The sequence below is a fragment of the Ammospiza caudacuta genome, chromosome 1 (genome assembly GCF_027887145.1).
Source record: "Ammospiza caudacuta isolate bAmmCau1 chromosome 1, bAmmCau1.pri, whole genome shotgun sequence".
Taxonomy (NCBI): Eukaryota; Metazoa; Chordata; class Aves; order Passeriformes; family Passerellidae; genus Ammospiza; species Ammospiza caudacuta.
The window spans coordinates 82,192,797-82,217,622 of NC_080593.1; the positions used below are offsets into that span (position 1 = coordinate 82,192,797).

At 39.4% G+C, this 24,826-nt stretch overlaps 1 protein-coding gene across 3 annotated transcripts in view; it reads left to right on the forward strand.

Moving 5' to 3' along the window:
• CTNND2 (catenin delta 2) overlaps positions 1-24,826 on the forward strand; it is a 521,421-nt gene that overhangs the window by 216,304 nt on the left and 280,291 nt on the right. For all 3 annotated transcript variants that reach the window (XM_058819679.1, XM_058819688.1, XM_058819696.1), the window contains exons 3-4: positions 2,523-2,557; positions 3,051-3,167. In XM_058819679.1, coding sequence (XP_058675662.1) covers positions 2,523-2,557; positions 3,051-3,167 — 152 coding nt within the window. The remainder of the gene's footprint in view (positions 1-2,522; positions 2,558-3,050; positions 3,168-24,826) is intronic.

The window sequence follows — 24,826 nt, forward strand, 5'->3', positions numbered from 1 at the left end:
AAAACGCTAGAGAACATGAATTTAATTAAGGAAAACAGCACTCTTTCCATACCAGAATATACTGATATTTTTGTAGGAGCAAATACAACTTTAATAGAGAATCACAGAATCTTTTATGTTGGAAAAGACCTTTGTGACCATTGAGTCCAAGCATTAACCCATCACTGCCAAGTCCACCACTAAACCATGTCCCTAGGTGTCACATCTACACACGTTTTAAATACCTCCAGGGACAGGGACTCACCACTGCCCTGCTCAGCCTGGGTCATGTTCCACATGCTGAATAAGAAGGTAGCATTGGGATAAAAATTCTGACGGTGGTTCTGCCATCGTGACTCTAAAAGCTACATTATTTATTGAAAGAACATTACAGTACTGGTGAGGAGAAGCATGACTAAAATTGGAAATGTCAAAATGTAGTGAAAATTCATTGTGATCCTGAGATTAATATGGATACTGCACAGTGTTTCTGTGGAAGTCAGACAAGTGGTATTGGGGATTACTATGAATCAACCATAAGTGATTCATTGAACATAATGACCTTTGTTAAATTTTGTACAAGTTTGCTACTTAAAATGGGCTAAGCTGGAATTCCTGTAAGTGGTAATTCACTCCTTATGCATGACTTGATTTTCTTTTCTAACTTATTTGGATGAGGTGGCATAGGCTTTTACATCATGATGTTCTTGCCAGCAACATCTAGTAATTCATTCTGCCAGCAAGAATGCCACCTGAGATATTACTTTTTTTCTGGCTGGTGAGGTGATATCTATCACAAAGAAATCTGGATACTGGAAGAGGGAGTTTGGAGTGGAAAGTAGTACATTACTTATTATGGATTGTGCTAATTGCAGAAGGGAAGATTGCTCTCAAGTCCCAGTGTGTCAGATGAAGCTGCAGTTATTTAGTACATCTGAAAATCAGACAAAAGGAATGTAAAATTGGAAAAAGTGTTATTTCAAAAAAAGTCACTGTCCCTAGTCACGACTAGGACTTCATTTCAAAGGTAATTTAAATTAAAGTAATTTCATCCAGTTCAGTACTTTGCAGTTATTATTGTTTATCTGAGGACTCTGGCAGCACTTATCTTCAATATTGTTAATTTCAGTGGAGTTGAATGCAAGAATTTTAGTTCACTATCTCATCCAAGGACTGGCTTCTTAATCTATAACATCTCACTACTGTGAATCAAGATAAACCACAGACCATCGATATTAGGAAATTTATGATGATGTATAGATTTGAACTGGCCATGTTAACATTTATGATGCCAGGTAGAAATTAAAAGTTCTTTTAGAACTATTTTTATGTAAATTAGACAATATTTTGTTTTTAACACTATCAAATCTGGTAAATAATTTGCACAAGTTCTTTACTGTAAAAATAGACTTCCACAAGGAAGCATTTAATTTCATTTACATTACTATTGTCCAGAACTTAGACAGTAGGAGGTATACTGATATATATTTATAAGTGATCCAGCATCTGCTGGGAAAAGGGAAAACAATTGGAGATTTAAATCCTTTTATTAATCCAAAAGAGCATTTAGTCTCAACATCATAAAATAAATGAAAAAATAAATATAATTGTTGGAAAAGTTAAAATCATTTCAGTCTTTGTTTTTTTCTTTTTTTTTTTAACTTATGGATACAACAGATAATGTTGTTCTCCCCTGTAAGTATCTTACAAAAATGTACACAAAACTCATTCAGTCATGGATGTAATAATCAGTTCATTGTCATCAAAAGAACAGGTAGCACTGAGTAACTTCAATCCTTTTTGTATTCTTGTCCTGTGAGAAAGACCTATATTGAAGCATAAACAGAACATGCCTTGGAGGAAAGTGTAGTCATTTCCTAATTGAATGTATAATTTATTTTATAATTCATTTGAATGTATCTTTCATTTTATTGGAAAAAAAACTCCCTACCTAACCCATCCTCTGGTGTGCGTGCTCATTATTTTAAAATTAAGACCTTCTGTTGCTTAAGTGCCTGTACATAGAAGCACAAACGTATCTAAATTTACTCTCCTGTGTAGGCCAATTGAATTAACTTGGCTGCACATTTGAATAATATAAAAATGCACATAATGATCAGTAGAACCAGGACTCATAATTTCTTTCAGAAATCACATGTAACTGTTCACTTAAAAAAGCAATTTATAATTTTCTTGATAAACTTGGAGAATCAGACAAATGGAAGGATCCAAAAAAGTTGAAGAATGCTAATTTTTTTTTTAAATAGTGTAGTTTGTGTATCAAGACCAAGAGGCCAATTTCTATATCCATGATTGAAATTACTTCATAAAGAAATAAGGATGCTTCCCTCCAGCTGAGTGAATGATGTACAAGTAATTAATTTTTAAAAAATATATAATTATGTATTCTAAATAGGTTTTTTATTCTTAAGTGTGTTCTTCTCTTAAATCAGTTCCTTCAGAATAGATTTATATCTGAATATTCATGGCACACTACAAAACAATTTAATTAAAGATTATAACGTTTTTCTTTCTCTTTCCAGTTCAACAGAAGAGCAGTTTCACTGGCAAACACAAGGTAATATACCTATCTACACCTATGTATTACTTACATTCTCTCCCAGAAAGATCATTTTTACCTAAAAAAGATGGAGAGGAAAAGCACATTGATGTATGTGGAGGTTTTTGTTGGGGTTTTTTTGTGTTTTTTCTCATTGCTAGTGCGTGAAAACTGTACTTAAAAAGTGAGAAGATTTGGCAAAAGTTTTTAGGATTGACGAAAAGTACATCGAAACTAAGTAGAGTTTTGAGAAGGGGCACTGCTAAATGTGTCTCTGGCTTTTTTTACTACTAGAGCTAAATATTCTCATTTTGCTTTTATTAATCCAAGGCCACGCTTTCAAAGGATGGCACAATTTTCAGTATGGCCAGTGTCCTGGGAATGTGTGGCCTCCATCCCTTCATCAGCTGTGAATGCTTAGTCACAAAAAACTGGTTTTAGCTTTTGTCTTGTATATGGCTTTACCTTTTTGGCCTTCTTTTACATTATTATGTCGTTAATTTCATTACAGATGGTCAGAAGGATATAGAAGATGAACTCACCACTGGTCTGGAGCTGGTGGACTCCTGTATTAGATCGCTGCAGGAATCAGGGATACTTGATCCACAGGATTATGCAGCCACTGAAAGTAAGTTGCTAGAAATATATTTTCTAGAACTCAAAAATTTCTTGCTTTAAAACTGAATGCATGTGTTTAAGTCCTGCTAGTTTTTTGGGGCAAAAACAAGCACATGAAATATATTTTAAGGAAAATATTTTCTAATTGCAATGTTGTTGTACTATACTATAAGGTCATGTTACAAAACTTCAGCATCGCCACCATAAAAACATAAAACAACCATAAAAACAACATTCAAACAGCAATTTTTCACTATCCAAAGGTAATAAAATGAAACATACTGGGTGGCTGTGAGGAAGTCTGATGTCTGATTGTAACCACTTGGCCAGGTAGCTGGTAACTCCTTACAACTAAAATTTTCTTGTGGACACAGAGACAAAAATAAGTGAACTTAAAGATGATGCACAGAACAGCAGCTGGAGCAAAAAAGTGAAGTCTTGTCTCCAAGGTTGGCTCACTGGTCACTTACCAGCCATTCAGTGAGTGGATGGATTGTTGGAACCAGCCACTGGGGAAGGGAATCAAGGCTCCACAACAGCAAAAGTGATCAAGGGACATGCCACTCAGTGTGTTTGTGGAGCAGATGTCTACCAAGAGTTGTACTCATGAGTCACACCAAGACTGTTTTCCAGCATGTTAACTGGTCTGTTATCAGATGTAGCACTAGATGATGGAAAAGCAGGTTACTTCCCTAGATTCCTTTCTTTTTTCTCAGGCTCCTATCTCATATTCTGTCCCCATCTGCCACAATATAAACCCACATTCACTTCTCTGCAGTTCCTGACACTGGCTTTGCTTTTTTTTAGTATTTCTCTGCATCTCATTCCCTCTTTCTCAGTTGATCCCTGCTACCCAGTACCTTCTGACTGAGTCACATCTTTGGAGGTGGCTGCCCAAATTCAGCTTTCTTGATATCAAAAGGGAAAATCTCCCCTGCATCTGATGAAGTTGATGAACTGTGACAACCACCTTCTTCAAAGTATCTCTAGCAATGACAAGTCATCACCTGCAATATGGTCATCAGGTGACAGAAGGAAGACATTGCACATTGGATACAGAATTTTATTTTTCCAGAACACTTTTCATTATTTTAAAACAAGGTTTGCTGTCAAATAAAGGCTGACAATCCTAGGACAGTAGAAAATGTTTCATTTTTCATGTGCACAAGATTTCTGGACCAACAGTGTTACTAACACTTTTGTTATGGTTTTGCTTAATCTGAGCAGAGTCTGTATGATTGGCATCTGTTAAAATGTTGCTTGATCTGATCAAAATAGGGAAAGTGATGAAACAATGCAAGCCCTTGTTTTTTTCTTCATTTGGGGGTGAGGAGAAACAAAACAGACTAGCATGATAAGGATTGCCTTCAAAATGTGATACTGTGATAAAAAAATGAAACTGGGTAGATGGCAATAGAGGAGATTGAGAGCAGAGTGGGGCCAACTTGTATGGAGAGCTGCCAAAAACTGGCTTAAGAGGTGGAAACTAAGAAAAAAAATTTGGAGAAAGATGAAGATAGTACATGGAATGAAGTCTGTGTACGTGAAGAAAACTAATACTAAAGACATTTCTGAGGAGCATCACCATAAGCTAAAAGAAAATAGGAATGCAGGTAGATAGAATAATAAAGAACATGGGCAAATGGAAAATGGCAATGGAGAAGAAGAACAATAGAGATGGATTTGTAGGGGATCATCAGGAGAGGAACTGAGGTTTGTTGAAGGAGGAGGTCCATACAGAATTTTGAAAGCAGAATTTGCTTGGCTGGATGATTTGTTTGTGGAGCAAGAGCTAAGTGCAAAGAAAGGGGACAACAGGGTGATGAGAATGACAGCCCAGAAAAGGAAAAGTGCTATCATGGACAGGACAGTAGCTGTCCCTAAGAAACACAGGTTTGGAGAGATCAGGCAGGTGCATATGCTCACAGGGAAGCAGGCTTCCCCACAGGGCTGCAAGCTTGATCTTCTACTGTCAGGAAATATTTATAAAGCCTTTTGTCACAGTGCCCTTATTCCTCTGCTCTGGGCTCAGCTTGTAATAAAACTAGATTGCTATTTGCCATTTATGGGTTTAATTAAGAATCAGATCTATATGCCAAAGCTAACAGTTGCAGCTCTGCTAATCACTCATAAATATGATTAGGATGTCATATACTGGATTTTTTTTTTCTGGTTTGGAGGTCTTTTTTGAATTTCGAGTAAAATGTTACAAACACTTTGGACAGGTAAAATGTTACTGTGTTTCAAAAGTCAAAAGTCAAGACTGTACAGCATAATTTGAATTTCTTATGAATTCATTAGAAAACAATTATTATCATGCCCTATTTTGTACATTTTCTGTCTATGCCTAATTTACCCTAAGTTGAGGCTCAAATTACAACAGCACACTAAAGGGAAGAGTGCCTCTGACTTCTGTAACAACGAGTAGAACACACATACACAATGAAAACAAAAGTCTCATATTTACTTAATATTTTGTTGTGTCCCTCCTTTGTGCCCTAAAGCTTTCCTGTTATAGTTGTGAAATCATTCAAAGTATTTTCTGCTGATACTTAGTTTTTGGTGTTCCCAGTTAGGTGTGCTGAGAACAAACTGTTGTAACAGAACACTGTGGGAGCACAGTCTCAAATATTTGAAGCATGATACCAAAAGGAAGTTTAAAGCCCACTCTGTAATGTCTCAAACACAGTATTTGCATTTCCTAGACACTTCAGTTCTTAATCCTTTCAATTTTGAAATAGGAAATGAGATCTATATAAATGTCTCACTTTACAGATATTCCAAAAATCACCATTTGTGATGTATCTGAAATAAACATTGAGTGCTTAGAATTATCCACCAGGATGCTATTGTTTGTTTTTTCTTTGTATTGAACATTTTTCAGTGGAGACCTGATACGATGCAGTAAAAACCACAGAACCATTTTGCATTGTGTTCACTGGCCATAAGGCATGGAAGGAGGGAAAGAGAGATGACTCAGAAAAGGAAACGTAGTCTGGAATTTTCTAACTTTTGAGCTCCCAATTTGACAATTTTACTTATGTTTACTTCTCTGCAGTTTGACTGCAAAACTGTATTTTAAGTAACAAGACTGACTCTGAGGAGAGCATTTCCTGCCTGCCATGCATTTGAAGCAGATTTTTTGAAATCATCATATGAAAGCCTGCCCAGTGATGTGACCACAGCTTCCTTTTCTGAACTGTGTGCATCTAGTCTAATGACTTAATCTATCAGTAGCCCTGCCTTTGGAGAGGATTAGTGTGTCTCTTCTCAGGATCTTTACAATTTGGTTTCACGCACTCTGATTTTCTCAGACTTAATTGTAAAAAGTTGTCACATAGCAGTGAGCTGTTATAATACTCTAAATCCCAAACATCACTTCACATGTGCTATTCCTTTGGTAGCAAATAAAAGCTGTGAAAAAAAAGGCTAATGGGACAAGTCACATGAAAGAGGCTTACACAGGAGGGGCTCTGGATTGCTAATAGAGATGCTCACTAATCATCTTTACTGAGTGTGAATCAGCAAATGTTAAAAACTTTAAGTTTTAACTTCTTTATTTGGTGAAATGAAAGCAGAGTGATCATTGCTTTTAAAGTAATTATTAGCAGACAGGCAGATTCATAACTGCTGCAAGCTCTCATACAAGCTTCCTGTGGTGGAGCTGACCCTGGACAAGGTTATATGCCACCAAGGAGAGCTCCTGCACTGTCCCCCACCTATTTCTTCTGTCCCAATTCAGTGTTAGTTGTCTTCCTCAAACCATGTGCTTCCAGCTACAACCGACAGACAAAAAGTCAGGAAACTTCCAGAATTATGCAAGAAACTGCATCTGACTGGAGCCCTGAGCCTGCATCACCATGGTCCAGTTCCCACACTGCAGTGATTTCTCATTGTCTCTGTGTAGCTCTGGATCTGTCAAGACTATGTCACTCCAGTTTGCGTCAAACATGTCATAGTTTTGTGGCCTCAGAGGGGTGTTCAGCCTGTCCTGAGTGTTTCTGGGGATCATCAGCAGAACAGCAGTGGCCCACACATCCCCCCAGTCCCCGAGGGAGGGCACATACAGCTCCCGCTGGTGTCGGCAGACATCAGATACAGAGGGTCCAGGGGTCACCCTGAGGGCACTCAATCCATCCTCCTCCCTGCTCCTCGTTGCTGAAACACCCAGCTTGCTTGGCTGCTCCTCTCTGAAAACATTTCTTCCTTCTGCCATTAGCTTTTTCTAACAGGAACTCCAAAGCAGTGCTTTTGCATAAATGAAGATAAGTAACTGCCACCCTAAATAGGGTCAGGGGAAAGACCAGATGTTTGAGAGCCGATGTAATCACATATAAGATGCTGGAAATGAGTCATGGAAGAGGGATGGGAATGCACAGTAACTGCAGGACCTGAAGTCACTGGGTGAGGAAGCGTGCAGAGGAACAAAATTTAGCTCAGAACAGAGTTATCTCATTAAGGATGTTTCAGGAGACACAGCAATACTGAACAGTGAATGTAGCTCAGGAAGGGTATTTTCATGGCAGAATGGTTTAATCTAGTGAGGAAAGGCATGTGAAAATAAATTTTGTGAGGGCTGAGTATGCACTGTGGAGACAAAAAGTTAATATTTCTGACTAGAAATCTTGGAAAAATGCAGGGTAAAAGAAGCAAGACATTATTTCCTCCCCTTCCCATCACTGCACCACTGTCTCAAAATCACACAAGTACTTCAGATCCATTCCTTTTACTACCTTGTCAATGCATCTCCTTTTTTGGTTTTGTTTTGTTTTTTTCCTTTTCTCCACTCAAATTATGTGTAAGAACAATTGAAAAGGTGGAAAGCTGCATGGGAGGAAGGAGAGTAAACACAGATATACAGCTGTCTGAGTTAAGAAGATTGGTTGCTGAGGACGTTTGTCATTAAGGTTTAATAAGGTTGCAGTGTGGCCTGCAGATGAGTGGGAAAGGTCCTGATGAGCTGCCTGAGGCCCCCAGATGTTCATACTCTGTGACAAAGAAACTGGAGTCCTCTAAGCAGTTGTTTAGACCAAACTGTCTTTTCCTGATGTTTGTAAATTTGCAGTTTACGGATGGGTAGTGTAAGGTAAAAGTGGAACAAGAAGAAAAGTTGGTTCTGTATTTCTTACCCTTCTATTAGTTTCTCTGTCCCCCTGTTCCTGTGGGTCACTAGCATGCCACATTAGAGGATTGATGTGACACTGTCATCAAAACAGTTTCTGAGAGAATTAGCTGAAGCTCACTGTGTCTTTACAGAATACACTGCATCCTTACAGTCTGCAGTGGTGGAGACAGGCAGTGGTTTTTCTTTCTGTTATGCCATTAGCAAAAGGAAGGGTAGCAGACTTCAAAGATTACTGAACAAATCCATTGGCACTTTCTTCCTAGCTTAAACCACAGGCTCAAATGTCTGCTAATACAGAAGTCTCTAATTTTAATTTATCTATTCTTAAATCTTCCACATTTCTTCCTTTGCTTCAGCCTCCACAAAATAACCATGGGACTGGTCTTTAAAGGATTATTGGTCAGATTTATGAAGCTTTTGGTGTTTATGTTTCTAAGTGAAACAGAATAATTTCATTATTTTTCACTTGCTTCATCACTTCATTTGGCAACCTTCCTTGTTTGCTCTCTAAATCAACAGTACAGACTGTAGGAACTGGGCTCTTGTTGACATGGATCAAAAAACTTCCTGGATAGTTCTCCTAATTGTCTTGATAATTTTTAAATGCTCATTTTTAATTTCAGTATTTTTTTTAGAACAAGCAGTTTCTATTAGGATTGCAGTGTTTCCCACACAACACTGCCAGTACTCCAAATGAATTTTTTTCCCCACATTTTATGGATACATATTTTTATTTATGTCTGTGACCCTGTTGTTGTGGTGCTCAGGATTAATTGCAGAATTCAGAGCACTGATAAGGGAATAAATACAATGCAGATTTAATAATGCCATCTTCTTGGCTAAGGCCATTTCATAATGCGCTTCACAGATGCGACATATTGACAGAAATGCAGGCAATTAAGTGTGTCCAAGTTCTTCTAGGGAAGAAAAAAATGGTTAACCACTCTGGTCTCAATCCCACAGTATATTAACTTTTTTAGTAATTTTAAACTGTTTGCCCCAAATGTAACACAAACAGGTAGCAGTACCATTGAGATGCTGGGGTTTTTTCCCTCTGAAGAATGAATTGTGTTACAAGAGCATTTTACCACATGAAATTACATACAGATCTTGCATTAGACAGATGTGGATTTCACTTAAAACCCCTGTCTAATTATGAGACTGAAAAGGTAGGCTAGCCTCTTAATTTATTCTCTTAATTCACTTTTGTTTCAGCAATTTTTTATAATAAGAGAGATCCTCCTTACTCAATGGAAAGCAGTTGTTCCAGCATGAAAAAAGCACTCCTTGTTCAACCTGTATGATTTTCAGCTTTTATAAGCTGATTTTATTATAGATACTGAAAATGGATTGAAACAAAAAGGAACTATTTACACAATGAATGTGTAAAAGGATGTCTGTTTTCCATCCCATAGCTATTGCTTTGTGAAATTGCCACCTGTCAGATGGCTGGACATGCTCAATGAGATGAAATTTGGCAACAGTGGACATCACAGTTTTTGACAGATGAAGTTATTGCCATTTCATTATCTGCTCTGAGAGCCAGAGCTGTCCAGTTTAGTCATTCTTTGTGCACGCAAAGGAGGTGTTCTTGTGGGATCTCCTGGTAAACATACACACTAATAGAATCATGTGCTCTTTGAGCATGTTTCCAAGCTGAAAAACCCCTAGGAAGTGTGCATGCCCCTCCTCCATTTCAGGATCAGAGTTTTAGGAGTAGAAGTGGCATAAGTGCCTAACACAGGCTACACTATCTTTCTGGCTGCTGCATTAATGCAAACCTGGCAGTGTCTGACTCAAGAGTTCATAGCTCCAGGTAAATCTCTCTGAGTATGAAATTTTGATTTATTAGGGAAACTTCTGTCAGTATTGTAATATATTTAGGGTAAATATTTATGGTTGGACATTTTGTATGCCTCTCTTTACTCAGTTCATCTCTTCTAAAACAAGACTTTGGCCAATCTTTCCTTCAAATCTTCAGGGTTTTAAAGTCATTTTTGACCAATTTGTAATGGAGTAAATCACTGAAAGGGGAACACCATTTTTCAAAGGATGGTTTTACAGTTGTTCATTGTGTGTTCTCACAGAGAAAGTTTTAAAGGAATCGTCTCAACTGTGAGTCAAATTCAGTCTTTTGAAGTAGTTGTTAAATATGTATATTTGTTAGAAATGGGGATAAGATGTTGTTGCCTTTACCCATCTCCCCTTTTTGGCCCTAGTCACCCTAAGTGTGAGCATGAATTAACAATTAAGTCATTTAACATTGTAATAGCCACTGGCTGATCACAAACAGAGCCCTGCTTTCCAGGGGCAATCCTCAGCAGGAGATGAATGTCTTTACCAAATATCTGACAATGAAAAGCTCCTGTAGATTCATTGCTACACCCCACTAAGACATTAGGATTTGATGAAATGAAGTTGGCCCTAGTGCTGCTGAGAGCAGCTCTTACATCTCAGCAGCAGTGTTTACAGCCAGTGCTGCCTCAGGAAATGCTCCATCAGCACTGAGCATCCTTAGCTTGGACTCCATTGAATATTTTCATTCTCTGTCACAGGCAGAGCTCAAAGACATTGAGAATAGCCCCAGAAGAAATGTAGCTCAAACACTGCCATGCAGTACTCCATCACCTCTGCCCTTCTGGGTATCAGGATGGTATAACAGGCACAACTTTGTGACTGACATATCACATCCTGGTAAATTCATGCCAGTGTTCTTACTTTAAATGCAGGAATGAATTTTTCCTTTTAGGCTGCTTCCCTTATGCAGGCAGGAGAGCAGTCTTAGGAGCAGAGTCACAGAATGGGCTTTCACCACCAGGATTCCTGACAGACTTTGGTATCTACCTCAGGATGGACTCAGGTCCAGCTACTCTTTGGTTTGCTGCCTGTCTTCAAGTTCATGTGTGATTGTTGCAAGCAGGAAACCTGGTGAAGGCTGAATGTGTTCAGGGAAGCAGTTTATGCTCTCCCTGGTTTCCTCAGAGGTGGCACAGAAGTTGCTGTAGGCACCCTCCTGTGCAGAGCTTCAATCGTCTCGATTCTTCTGCTGCCCTTCTGCAGATTGGTAGGTGCCTAGGGAAGTTTACAGGCTTCTGGGGGAAAGCACTAGAAGTGCAGTTCAAAACTGATAGCCCAGCACATGCCCTTATTGTTGGACCTAAACTTCTGCAGGCTGCCTCTTGCAATTTCCTCTCCTTAGGAAGTTCTCCAGATGGAGACACTCACACCTTCTTAACATCCACCCTTCTCCCTTCCTGTGCTCTCTTGCCTTTTCTTAGTGCACCATCTTTCCCTAAACCACCCATTTCTGTCTTACCACATCCTTGTCTTTTGCATCCTTTCTTGTTTCAATTCCCATATTTTCTTTTATCTATTTCCTTTATCTTTTATTTTTTCACATGGCATGCAATAAAGCCTCAGTGCTTGTCCCCAAAACAGATGATCATTCATCCTCAGAGACAAAAAAAAATCCATCAAAACTCCCCAAATCCCACACACATTTTCTGCATATAAGTGACCTTGCTATCCTGACTTTTCACATGCTTTCCCATTAAGTAGAAGCAAACCCAGATTGTGTATTGCTGTGTCAGAAGTACCTCTATGAGAACATTGCAACTAATGAATTTCTAATTTCCCTCAATTTCTGCACAGCAGCATACAGGCTGAATTTTTGTTTCAATGTGCTGTGACCTGTAACATGGATTTTCTTGATGTTTACTTATATCTGCAAGATGGAAAATGTGTTTATATATAAATTCCATACTGATATCACAACATTACTTCATTTCTCTGAACTTGTCCTGTGACGAATCTGATTTTGGTATCTGGTGTCATTTAATGCTGTGCAACTGACTTAAAGTCCATGCTTAAGGAAAAGAACCCCTCACAATCTAGCTTTAGTACTGTAGTAGAGAATAAAAACAAAAAACAAACTACAGCAGTAACAGCAGGTAAAACATACGTGGAGGGGGAAAATGGAAAGATGAGAGTCAAGACCAGGACAGCAGGAACAATTAGTGGCAATGTCAAAGATGGATAGGAGGTAATGATCGGTTTGTAATGCTTAGTCTGTGTCAAACACAAATCCTTTACAGGCAACCAGGTGTTTCCTCATCCACTGCAGGAAGCAGCTACTGAAGCTCGTTAGGAAATGACAGTGACTTATAGTAGCATCTGTAGGAGCAGAACAAAGAAAGGCTTTTGGCATGCGAAGCCAGAGCGCAAAAGAACATCAGTAAATATTGTGCCTGTAGTACAGGCCAGGAAACAAATGCACCCACATCCCACAGCAGACTGATCAGCCACTCACCCTGCTCCTGCCTCAGTGGCAGTGCCAGTGCCTGCACACTCGGCTCAGTCACGAGTGCCAAGAGCCGCATAATTCTGGGATCTGCCGCTGCCAGCTTGGGAGCATAAGCATTGTGGAGAGGCAGCCCTGAAAAAAGAGGTAGTTGGCTTGTTACCCTATGTAAAATGATGTATGTGGAAGATAAAATTTTGGCAGGTATGGATTTGGGTTTGATTTCTGTTGTGCTACATGCAGTTTACACAGCTCTCAATCAAGTAGGAATTTTGTGACTTCTGTGGTAACGCAGATTAGGGAGCTGCTTCCATTTTTTCCATTCTGGCGTTACAAATGGAGAAATGCATTTTCTCAGGACAATGTGAGAGCAGAGAATGGTGCTCATTTGTGTGGACACAGAGAAAGAAAGCAGAAGGGTATACTTTCTGGTTTATGGCAGAGGAGGTTTTGGCAGATGAAAAAGATCGTAATAAAATTTTGACCTTTTTGACTTACTTTTTAATTGACTTCTGCAACAGAGCTAAACACATTCTGAACTGCCTCACCTCAGAGACCAAATAGTCATTTTCTTTTGTGGACAGAAAAGATTCAGGATTTAAGCCTGTCAAAGGTCTGGAAAAAAATTGAGTTCTGCTTTGCACAAGAAGAGGAAACCTGTTTTGTGCTAGTAGTTAAGTTCATAGAGCAACATAATAGTGTAATAGATCTGCTGATATCTTTTGTATTAGATCCATATATCTGTGAGGGGTTTTATAGGCTTTTATAATCAGAAGCTGTTGGGCACTTTTTTTTTTTTTTCCAGCAGTCTAATTTAGGTCTATCAGAGGAGATTTGTCTGTTCGTTTTCTTTTCAGATAATGCATTCAGCTTCCATGTGCATCATGTTTGTGGGATGTCTATAAACATCTGATTGTATTTCCTAGTAATAAAAAGGGAACACATTAGTTAAGTACTATTGATAGCAGTTTTAGGCTGTGCTAGGCTCAGAGGGTACTAGAAACACTTGATGCTCGCAGCTGGTTTTCACAGGTAGAAAAAATTAAGATTTAGTAATGCAAAATGTGTTCTTAATGTAGTCAGCCCTTTTTTTTTTCCTCTAAACAAAGCCCACACACCATTTTAAATATAGTTATTCCTTTAAAAATGGGACACTGATAATGAAAACACAAATTAAAAAATGACAGTTTTTAATGCCAAAACCCAGTGTTTCTCAGATGGAAAGATGGCAGTTCCTTCTGAGGTGGAGTTTCCTGTCTGTGTTGCGACATGCAGTGCCTCTTTCTGTACACGAGTTTCTTCTTCTGGTCACTTTCACAAATGTATCTAATCCCATGAAGGAGCCCCTCTCAGGTACTGTTCTCCTGTAGTTCCACAGTGATATTTTAATAGAGAGCGTGCTTCTGTTACACTGAAGTGTTCTACCACTCCTAGTGCTGCACAGTGTCACAGAAGCAGCATCAGAAAGGCTTGAGGATATTATTTTTCCTCTTTGTGTCTTCTGTAATGCAGAAATATAATTTAGTTATCATCCATGCTGCCCATCGTGTTCTTGTATTGTGTCTATCTATTGCTCCAATAAAGCTCATTGTTCTAATGGCCAATGATAAATTATCTTGTTCAGAGGCTATCTGATTTCGATATCTGCAGGGTTTAGCAAATAATTTCATAAAATATGATTAATCTTCTACCAAAATAAATTGGTTTAATCATGGGGTCAATTAAAAACTCACATTAGTATGGTTATCCTTGGTTTTAAACTCAGTTGAGGATAGATTTTCTGTTAAAAAAACCAAAACAAACAAACAGAAGAAAAACAAAGACGAGGCCAGCTTCTATATTCTGAGCCTAAATATGTATAGATCTATTCTTGCTCAGTGCATGTATTTCAGTCCTGGTCTGCAGCATCTTCAGGAATTTCTCTCATTAGTAATGGAACTCCAGATTTTTCCTGCTGTCAAACATTACCCAGTATTGCTTATGAAAGAAGATCTGGCTGGTTTTGCATTTCATACAAACATCTGGAGTAATGCTACGCATGATATGGTATAAAAAGCAAAATACATACTATCTGAAGTTACCCTATCATGTCAGGATTACTTAAGCTTTACTATGTTACCTTACTCTATGAGGTTTAAAAAAAAAATCTTCCAAGAATCAAAAAAGAAATATTTACTGTAGAGATGGAATGAAAACTTTTTTTTTCCTATGCCCTTCAAGTTTTATACTTTTCTACTACTTCTTGTGGACATTTATGGTGCTTTGCTATCCCTTGGAGTAGAGATTTATTATTTCAAGTCCTAGAAGATGCCTGTTTTCTTCTTACAGTATTGGCAGAAGTTTTACCTTGTGCAAAAAGCATAAGATAATCAGTATCTAATGAAATTCGTTTTTATTTACAGTTCAATTACTGATGAAGTGTTTTTCATCTTTCTTTCCAATAGTAATTAGGTCAGAAGGAGAGTTAGAAGGAATATCCTTGTATTGTTCACTTATATAATGGTATCAGCCTAGTTTTTTGCATCATTTCTCCATATATATATATGTATCAGTTATAGAATTCTTGGTTAAAAATGAACTTTTTCTACTCTTGTGAATGCATTCCACAAAATCCTATTTTCCACTACCTAAGAATACATTCTATTGCAGTACTAAAGACCTTTTCTGTATTTGTAGGTAGAGCACAGCCCTCTTAATGCTGGTAGAGCATGGCATTGCATATAAATTACTTTCCTTTTTTGTAAAACAGGTTTGTTTCCAGTGTAGCCATTTAAGATTTGCTGCCTCTCATCTAAAGAGATGTGTTTGGTTCGTAACAAGGGAGCTGCCTGTGATTAAGCATTTAAAGTATTACCATTTATTTCTTCATTTTAAGTATGCAGATGGTGTTCCCCCTCTTACCTTCCCCCTGCCTTTTTTTGCCCTTCAACTTTCTTCATTTCTAGGGTATGGAATTCCTTTGCTGTTGTGCAGCCTTAGCATTTTTTCTAGTAATATAAAGCTACTGATATATTTAATATTTAATATCTCGTAGGAGGTGGATGTTGAAATGTTTTCCTAGACCTATTCTAGTTCTAGGCTAAGATTTGGAGGGAGAATGGGTGCCATGCTTATTACTGTTGGTATAGGAGAGCTGCTTGTTATCTCCTATTTGAGGTCAGACTAGCAGGTGCCTTGAAAACCATTCTTTTCCTACAACATCTGTTTGACAAGTTGTGTTTCCAACTGCAGATCTTAAGTTTTGCTTTGGTTAAATCTCTCCCTTTTCAAGTTAAGAAAATGTCTTCTTTTTAAGATTGCCACAAAGTTCTGTCATCTAGTTCCCAAGGACTTTCCTTATTGCCCCGTGCCTCTGCATTTCTCTCAGCTTCCCTGGAGACTAGAAAATGGAGAAGGTGTGTACCTATATAGCATTGTCACTGTGTTTTGCCACCCTCTGTGGTACTGCAGGGCCTCCCTTCTGCTCACTCAATCCCTCCACTTCCAAAACCATCCTAAATCATCTTGGCAATAGAGAGTTTCTTCAAAGAATGTTTCAGATGACCTCAAAATAGGACCCAGGGCAACGGAGGGGGTTAAAACAGACAGATAAGTGTTCTTTAACCTTCTGATTTGGAAGGAAAGTTCACTCATTCTAGATGGAGCAGTTTAATTCTGGGAGCAGGACTTAGAAACCAGGATGTACTAGTGAGATGCCAAAGAATTCAGTATCACCAGGAATAGTCTGTCCACTTTGTCATTAACTAGAATCACCTCTTCTCCAATAGCAGATACTGTGGAAGGACACCAGCAGGTTACCATCAGAAACTCTCTCTTGTTATGCTGTTCTTTTTAAATTATCCATTCCTTTGCAAAACTGGGCAACAAATAGAACTCAGCTTTAGGAGGGGTTGGCAACTGCTTAGTCGGAGTGCAGACACTTTAATGAACTAACAAAAAAGTAGGTTGTAGGGTAGGAATCGATCTTTTGCATTCAAATTAAATGACCTGGGAGGCAGAAGAAACAAGTAAGTGATGACTTTTTGGTATTTGAGATCCTTAATTAGGCATATACTAACAGTTAGGAGGTGGCTCCTCTCAATGGGATGTGAGGCACCTCAACCTATTAACTCTGTAAATGAATGTTTAAAGGACATTAAAGGAGTTTTGCCAGTGTTTTTCTTTCAACTGTTATCCAAATGAGCAAAGCAGGTTGAAGAATGTGTGAAGTGATTAATTACACTAATTAAAAACACTTTATTTACACTTACTCTATAATTTATCATTACTACTTTTGTCAGTTGATCGAAGGTGAGTGAAGTGTTGTTTATAATTGGTATGGGAGCTAATTAAATGGTCGTTCAAGCACGTTTTGGTCTATTTCCTTTGTCAATTAGAACTGGCATTGTAATAGATGACTGACCAAATGGAGATGTATAGCACAATAGTAGTGCTACATTTTACTACTTACTTGGAGAAGCAAATGGGAAGCCAACAGACTTGTAATCTCAAGAAGAAAAAACCCTTCTCCTTTCACGTGCCTGCTATTTTTGTTTGTAACTTCATATGAAAAACTCAGGTAACAAACATGCAATTACCTCACAGAGGGTGACTAGGTAGATGTTTCTGTTGTTTGTACTGTGATTATTTTAGCCAATTCAGAGGTAATTATTGCACAGATTTGGAATACTGAATTAATCGTACCATTATTTTGCAATAATATAGCGCTGTATGTAACTTATCATTATCTGATATTTATTTTATAATGGAAAAACGATCAGATAATGTATTATTGAATACTTGTTGCACACTAAATTCTACTCTGTGGTGTAATATATTAATCCTGTTTCATAAATCAGCTTTTTTATTTGTTTTGTTTGTTTTGGAGATCGACTATACTATTGCTATATCTTGAATTGTTAGATACTGTGAAGCTAAAATGTTTGAAGTATTCCCTAAGATACTGTGGTCTAAGGATTAGGAAATGGGAGCAACTTTTCAGATGTTTGACAGGCAGACACTAGGGATAGATTATCATTGATATCCCCAAGAGAGCAATTTCTGTTGTTTCTTTTTGCGAGTTCCTCCTTTACAAGAAAACTCACATTTATCTGACTATTTAGCTTTGTGACACAGTAATGGTGCTACAATGTGACAGAAAAACTGTAAAGATCTTTCAGTGTGTAATAGAGTTAAATCCACACCCCTGCAACCTTAACTTGCTCTCCTGTAGTTTAAATATCTATCACAAGTACTGATTGTACTTAAATCTTATCAGACTTTCCCTTGGGAAACTGTCCTTAGGAAAAAAGGGGTCCTGCTAGGCTGGACACACTTTAGGAAGGAAATCTTAATGGCGCAGGAGTAGGCCATCCTTACATGCCAAAAGATGAGCTGATGAGGAAGAAGTCCAGCCTGGCTGAAGAGGAGCTTTTGCTGGAACTTAGGTGGAAAAGAAGAGTTTATTACCTTTGGAAGAAGGGGTAGGCAACTCAGGAAGGCTACAAAGATGTCATTTGGTCATGCAGAGAGAAAATGAGAAAGGCAAAAGCTCACTAGAACTCAATCTGTTAACTGCTGTGAAAGATAATAAAATGTGTTTATACAAATACATTAACAACAAAAGGAGGGCCCAGGAAAATCTCCATCCATTATTGGATTTGGGCAGGAGGGGGAACATTGCCAATGCCATTATTGGATTTGGGCAGAAGGGGGAACAAGGCTAAAGTATTTAATGTCTTCTTTGCCTGAGTCTTTATCAGAAAGACCAGTTACCCTCAGAACAACCAGACCCCTGAGCTGGTAGACAGGCATGGAGAGCAGAACAGACTTCTGCAATGCAAGGGAAGTTGTGAGTGACCTGTTGTGCCACTGAGACACTCACAAGTCTGTATGGGGCAGGATGGGATTCCCAGAGGGTGCTGAGGGAGTTGGCAGAGCTCACCAAGTTGCTCTCCATCAGTTACCATCAGTTACCATGATGGTTGACCAGGGTGGTCCCAGACAACAGGAGGCTGGCAGATGGGATGCCTGTCTACAAGATGTGTTGGAAGGAGGAACTACAGGGCTGTCAGCCCAACCTTGGTGCTGGGGAAGATTATGGAACAGATTATCCTGAGTGTGATCACATGGCACATATTGGACAAGCAGGCCCTGTCAGGATCAGGTTTAGGAAAGGCAAGTCCTGTTCACCAACCTGATCTCCTTCTATGACCAGGTGACCTGCTTTGATTATGAGGGAAAGACTGTGGATTTAATCTACCTGGACTTCAGAAAAGCTTTTGCCCACAGCATTCTCCTGGGAAAACTGGCAGCCTATGGCTTGGACTTGGGTTAAAAACTGGAATGACAGCCAGAGCCTAAGAGTAGTGGTGAATGTTGCTGCATCCACTTGGTGGCCAGTCACTTGTGGCCAGGATTTGAGCCAGTCCTATTTAATATCTTTATCAACAATCTGGACAAGCGGATGGAGTGCACCCTGAGCAAGTTCATGGTTCACAACAAGTTGGGCAGGAGTGTTGATCTGCTAGAGGGTAGGCAGGCTCTGCAGAGGGATCTGGGCAGGCAGGATCGATGGGCCAGGGCCAGCTGCATGAAGTTCAACAAGGTGAAGTGCCACATCCTGCACTTTGGCCACAACAGCCTCATGCAGCTCCACAACATGGGGGAAGAGTGGCTGGAAAGTTGCCCATGGAAAAGGACATGGCAGGGCTGGTAGACAGCTGGCTGAGCATGATCTAGGAGTGTGTCCAGGTGGCCAATGGCATCCTGGCCTGGAGCAGCAATGGTGTGGCCAGCAGGAGCAGGGCAGTGATCATCATCCTGCACTCAGCACTGCTGAGGCCACACCTCAGATCCTGTGTCCAGTTTTGGATCTCTCAATGCAAGAAAGACATTGAGGTGCTGGAGTATGTCCAGAGAAGGGCAGCAGAGCTGGTGAAGGGTCTGGAGCAGCTGAGGGAGCTGGGGTTGCTTAGCCTGGAGGAAGAGAGGCTCAGGGGAGACCTCACTGCTCTCTACACCTGCCAGAAAGGAGACTGTAGCCAGGTGGAGGTTGGCTTCTTCTCCCAGGCAACCACCCACAGGACAAGAGGACATGGTCTCAAGCTGTACCAGGTGAGGTACAGGTTGGACATCAGGAAGATTTTTTTTCACTTAAGGGGTGGTTAAGACGCTTCCCAGGGAGATGATGGAGTCATGATCCCTGGAAGTGTTCAGGAAACAACTGGAAGTTGCATTTAGTGCTGTGGTTTAGTTGATAAAGTGGTGTTCAGTCAAAGGTTGGATTCTATGATCCTGGAGTCTTTTTCAACCTTAACAATTCTATGATTCCATCATGTGTTTGTTTTTAAAACCTCACTCATGATCTGGTAGTATTAGAAATATTACAAATTTAATAGCTTGACCTTCATTGCCCCCCATCTCAAATCAATGTCAGTGTACTGAATTAATCTCTCAGCACTTAGAAAATTGCTTATCTTCTGACTCTGGTAAGCTCCTTGGAGCCCAAGTTCCTACTAGCTTTCTTATATGAGATACTCTTCTGCTTATGATCACCATGGGGTATGATTCAGGTGAGCTCTGCTACTTGTGTGGTCACTAGACAAGTTCTTACCCTACGGTTAAAGGGAAGAAAACATTTAATGACTCACCAGCTCTGACTCCCAAACAAGATTCCTGTCTTTTCAACAACTGTTGGTGCTGATGCCTATTTTTTGTAATCTCTCAATGAAGCTTCAGTCAGCATTAATGACTTTTCATTGAATCAAAAGTCAGTGTGTTGATGCACTTTGGTCTTCGTTGGTTTTGGTTTGATTTGGTTTTTTTTTTTAGCTGGAACAGTATAAGCAGGTACTGGGAAGTTTCTTAGTATTTTGTTTTTCTGTTATTTAAAATAGTTTTGCTTGCAAACACTTTCCATTCAAGAACAATTTATTTAAAACATAAACTAAAAATTAAATTTTTAGGTTGTGATTTTGTTTCCTTGGTTTGATTTTTGGTTTTTTTACCCTGAATGTTGTAAGAAGGAAGAGGACATGACCTGAAGAGAGCAGAAATGACAGGCAAGATATTTTATTTTCAAAGAAAATATTGCTCTTGAAAATTAAAAAGACAAATGTTTTCATAATTTCATTTTTTTTGTTCACTTTTGACCCAGTCATGAATTATAATAGTAGCCTGGGTTCTTTGCATCACTTGCTTCCCGTAATCAACTCCTACTGTGAGGTCCTTGAATTAATAATAGTCTCATCATTTAAGACCACTCACTTCCTTAGTTTGGTTTTTAAATAGCTACACTGCACCTTATTGCAGCATTGTGCATGGTATTTTCAGAGGGAAAAGCAGTGGCCCCTGCAGGAATCCCACGAGTGCAGATCCCTGTCCCTCCCAGGCCAGGGGGCACAGCTCAGCCCCAGCTGTGCCATGGGGCTCATGCTGCAACCCTGGCCTCCTGCTTTTCCTGGTTCCCCCGTGGCAGCAGCAGGCAGCTGCTGTGGAAGCTCCCTCTGCTTTGGTTTGTCTGGAGCCTGGAGCTCACCAGGTTACACTGATGGCCAATGCTGAGTTCCCCGTGCCCAGAACCAGGCTGGCCAGTGCAGTGTCAGACTGCTTTGGCAAATGCAGTGTGGCAGGAAGATGGCAAGTGTGGGCTTCAGTGCTGCTCTCTTTGGTAAGAGGGCACTGCCTCTGTTCCTCTTGTCCATTTGGCTTGAGGTGTGCAAGGTACACTCAGGTCCTCCACATCTCTTAAACTAGGAAGTTTTGAAATACAAAAAATAATAACCTTATAATAACCGGCATAACTGGCAGCAAGAGGGGTGGGTAATATAAACTAAGGGAAAGGGCTTCACACAAGGCCCCCTCTCCTCACTGCCTGAATGGGAGAGTCATTTTCCTCTAACCCTGTCAGTGCCTGCCAGCACCTAGACTTCCAAACCACAGAAGAAATTCCAGTTTCCCTTCTCTGATCCTAGAAAAGTCCTCTGCTCTCCATCACCTCTGAAGTTTCTTTGTGGGTTGGCTCCCTGATGTAAGCATATCCTCCACCTACATCTGTTCTCTTCTTGCCTGGTCTTCTCTGTGCTCCAGCAGCTTTCCCCCAGTCTAGTGCACTTTGTGTCCCAAGCAAGACACCACCCTCTCCCTGTCCTGCCAGCTCCTTTCCGAGCTGGGTTACAGAGGCCAAGGGGAGCCACCTAGGGAGGCTTGCACACTGCTCTGCTCAAGGATAAGAGGAAGAGGAAGGTATTGTCTGCAGTATCTGTCCTCCAAACTGGAGACAAAGAGTTGATTGCTCTACCCTGCTCCATCATTCAAAGTGAGTCCACAGAGGTGTCTCTTGCAGTATGATGGCTCTGACTCAGTTTCCTGAATTTTCACTCTTACCTCTACCATTTCAATAAAGGAGGAGAGTGGCACAAACTGAATCAGAGAAAAATTGGTACTATCAACCCTGAATAATCCAACATCAATATTCTTTCACAAGGAATTTTTCTTTTTTTAATGTGGTGGTGAAAGCATAAGGGAGAACAGGTATTTATGTCTTCCCCATAGACTCAAATGGAAACCAAACAGTACAAAATTTTAAAGCAATACTACAGATCATTGATATCTGCTACACCAAATCTTATGAAGCCCAAAGTGTTTGTTTTAAATTATGTCTCATTAAGGGAACCAGTAAGACTGAATTGTGCTAGCAGTTAACTAGTGATTTCCAGTGCATAGCTGAAAATTGAGAATTTCCAGCTGCCTTAACTCTTCTGAAAGCAAATGAAAAACAGTTGGATGAACAGAGTTTAAATTCTAGCCTGGAAGAAATGATAGATTATTGTCAAGAGGCATCAGTGTACAAGACACAAACAAACTTCTCTTCTGAGTGAACTGCAGGCTCTTTAGAAGATTTGGTTTTACCTTCAGTTTGGAATCTTAAGAATGTTAATGAGAAAAGCAATCCATCTTTTCCCTATCAGACAAGGGGGGAATGCTTGTACTCCCTAAAAAACAACTCGTGTTTTCTCATGGTCACTTCAATTATCTCAAATGTATCCTCTAGTTTGTATGCTTGATTTAGGGCTTTGCTATTTATAGGTGAGCAACCACTACTCTATTCTACACTTGCTTGGGCTTATTTAAAATTCTAGGCTTATTTAAAATATATATCTGTGTCTCTGAAATTACTCTGCAATTAATTGAAATGTATGTTCATTTTAATTGTTCATTACTGCTTGTTATGGTAAAAAATAAAAACTGCTAAATAAAACCAGTATTTTAGTGAACTTCAAACTATGTGTGCCAAACTTTTAACATTCTTTTTTTAAGAGGTTGGATAAGTTTCTTTAAGTGCATGGAAGTGTTTAAACTAAATGGTGCAGGGAACCCATGTATGTGTTTCTAGCTGGCAATGTAAATCCCCTAGTGAGCCACAGTAGTATGAAAGCAACACTTGAAAGCCAGATGCAATGAAAATTTAAACATATTGCATTCATAGCATGTGATAGTTTAATCATTATTTAAGCTTTAGAAATGTCACAGCATAATTACTTTCAGAATGAGTACAAACACTTTCATGCACAAAAAATTCTTTCTTCTTGCAACTTTTGCTTCTCATGGGAAACTTATGCCTTTGTGAAATTTCTGAACTTGATCTTGTTCATCACTTGATCACAGAAAAATTATCAGTGAAAATTCAAAATCCAAGAGATTGAAATAAACCCTACAGATCTTTTTAGAACTAAGCATCTTTATGCTCTTAAAATTAAAAAAAAAAAAAAAAAAGTGAAAGTATTTATTTAATAAAGAAGAAATTTTGCAACAAAACCAGTTAAATGGAAAACACTAAATAAAACCTATTTGCAGAGCCAGGGAATGGAAAATACCAAAGGCTGGATTTATAAGCCTTACCCATAGAGGATTAAATTCAGCTCTCCTGTGGATGTGATACATTTTCACTGGCCTCACAGCATACACAGGGCTTTACCTCCTTCTGTACTTGTAAGGAAAATCCAGAGACCAGAACTTACGTTCTCAATTTGTCCTGTATGTCAAATGTTCTGATGAATACCATTGATTTTGCAGTATAAATTGTGTTGATGTGTAAAATAGTGTCAAAATCCCAGTCTGCATTTAGATGGGAGCACTTCCTCTTTACATAGCCTACTACAATTTGTTTATAATACGAGCAGTCCAGGTTGGATTTGGAAAATAGCAGTTCTAATGGTTCTGCCATTTCTGAGAAATGGGCTAGAGGAAAAAATACTCTCTGTGTAATTCGGGGGTGGGGTTGTTTGCATGTTTTCTAAGTGGAAATCATTTTGGAACAGCTTTACATCCTCATAGCAAAGATTTAAAGGTCATAAAAACTGCCTTAGTATCAGGAATGTACTGGATGTTATTTCTGGTAAATTCATTGGAATTTTTCCATTGTGAGTCTGTTTAAAACTGAACTTACCACATGTTCTGTAGGAGCAAAATCACTGTAATCATTTCACATCTCTTAAGGCTTGTGTCACCTTCTGTGCTCTCATGAGCTTGTTAGTGCTAACCAAAGGATGAACCTGTCATCCCTGTGGAGCGACTGAGTGTGCTACACCTGACAGCTGTTGGGTTGAAGGTAACCTGTGCAATGGCCAAGGTACAACCCTTTTTCCTCCTCTTGTATTTCACTTCCTGGGCCCAGACACTGAAAGAGAGTAGTATCAGCGAAGACAGAAAGAGGATTAAGTGTGTATTCTTTAATGTAGCTCTCTGTGTGTAGAATGACAGAATGGCTTGGGTCAGAGAGAATCTTTAGGATCATCTAGTTCCAACCCCACAGCTGTGGATCGGGACATCTCCATTTAGACTGGGTTGCTCAGGGCTCCATCCCACCTGGCCTTGAACCCTTACAGAGATGAGTTATCCACATCTTCTCTGAACAACTTGTGCCATTGCCTCACCACCACAGGCAAGATTTTCTTCCTAACAGCTAATTTAAAGCTGTTAGGAAGAAAAGCTGTCAATGTGAAGCCATTGTGCTGCCACTACATGCCCTTATAAAAAGTCTCTCTCCATCTTTCTTGTAGGTTCCCTTCAGGTGGTGGAAGCCCTCAGTTAGATCACCCTAAAGCCTTTACTTTTCCAGACTGAACAACCCCAATTCTCTTAGCCTTTCATCATAGGAGAGGTGCTCCATTTAACTTAGTGGCCCTTCTCTGGACTTGCTCCAACAGGTGTTCTTCCTGTGCTGGGATGCCCAGAGCTGGGTGCAGCACTGCAGGTGGGATGT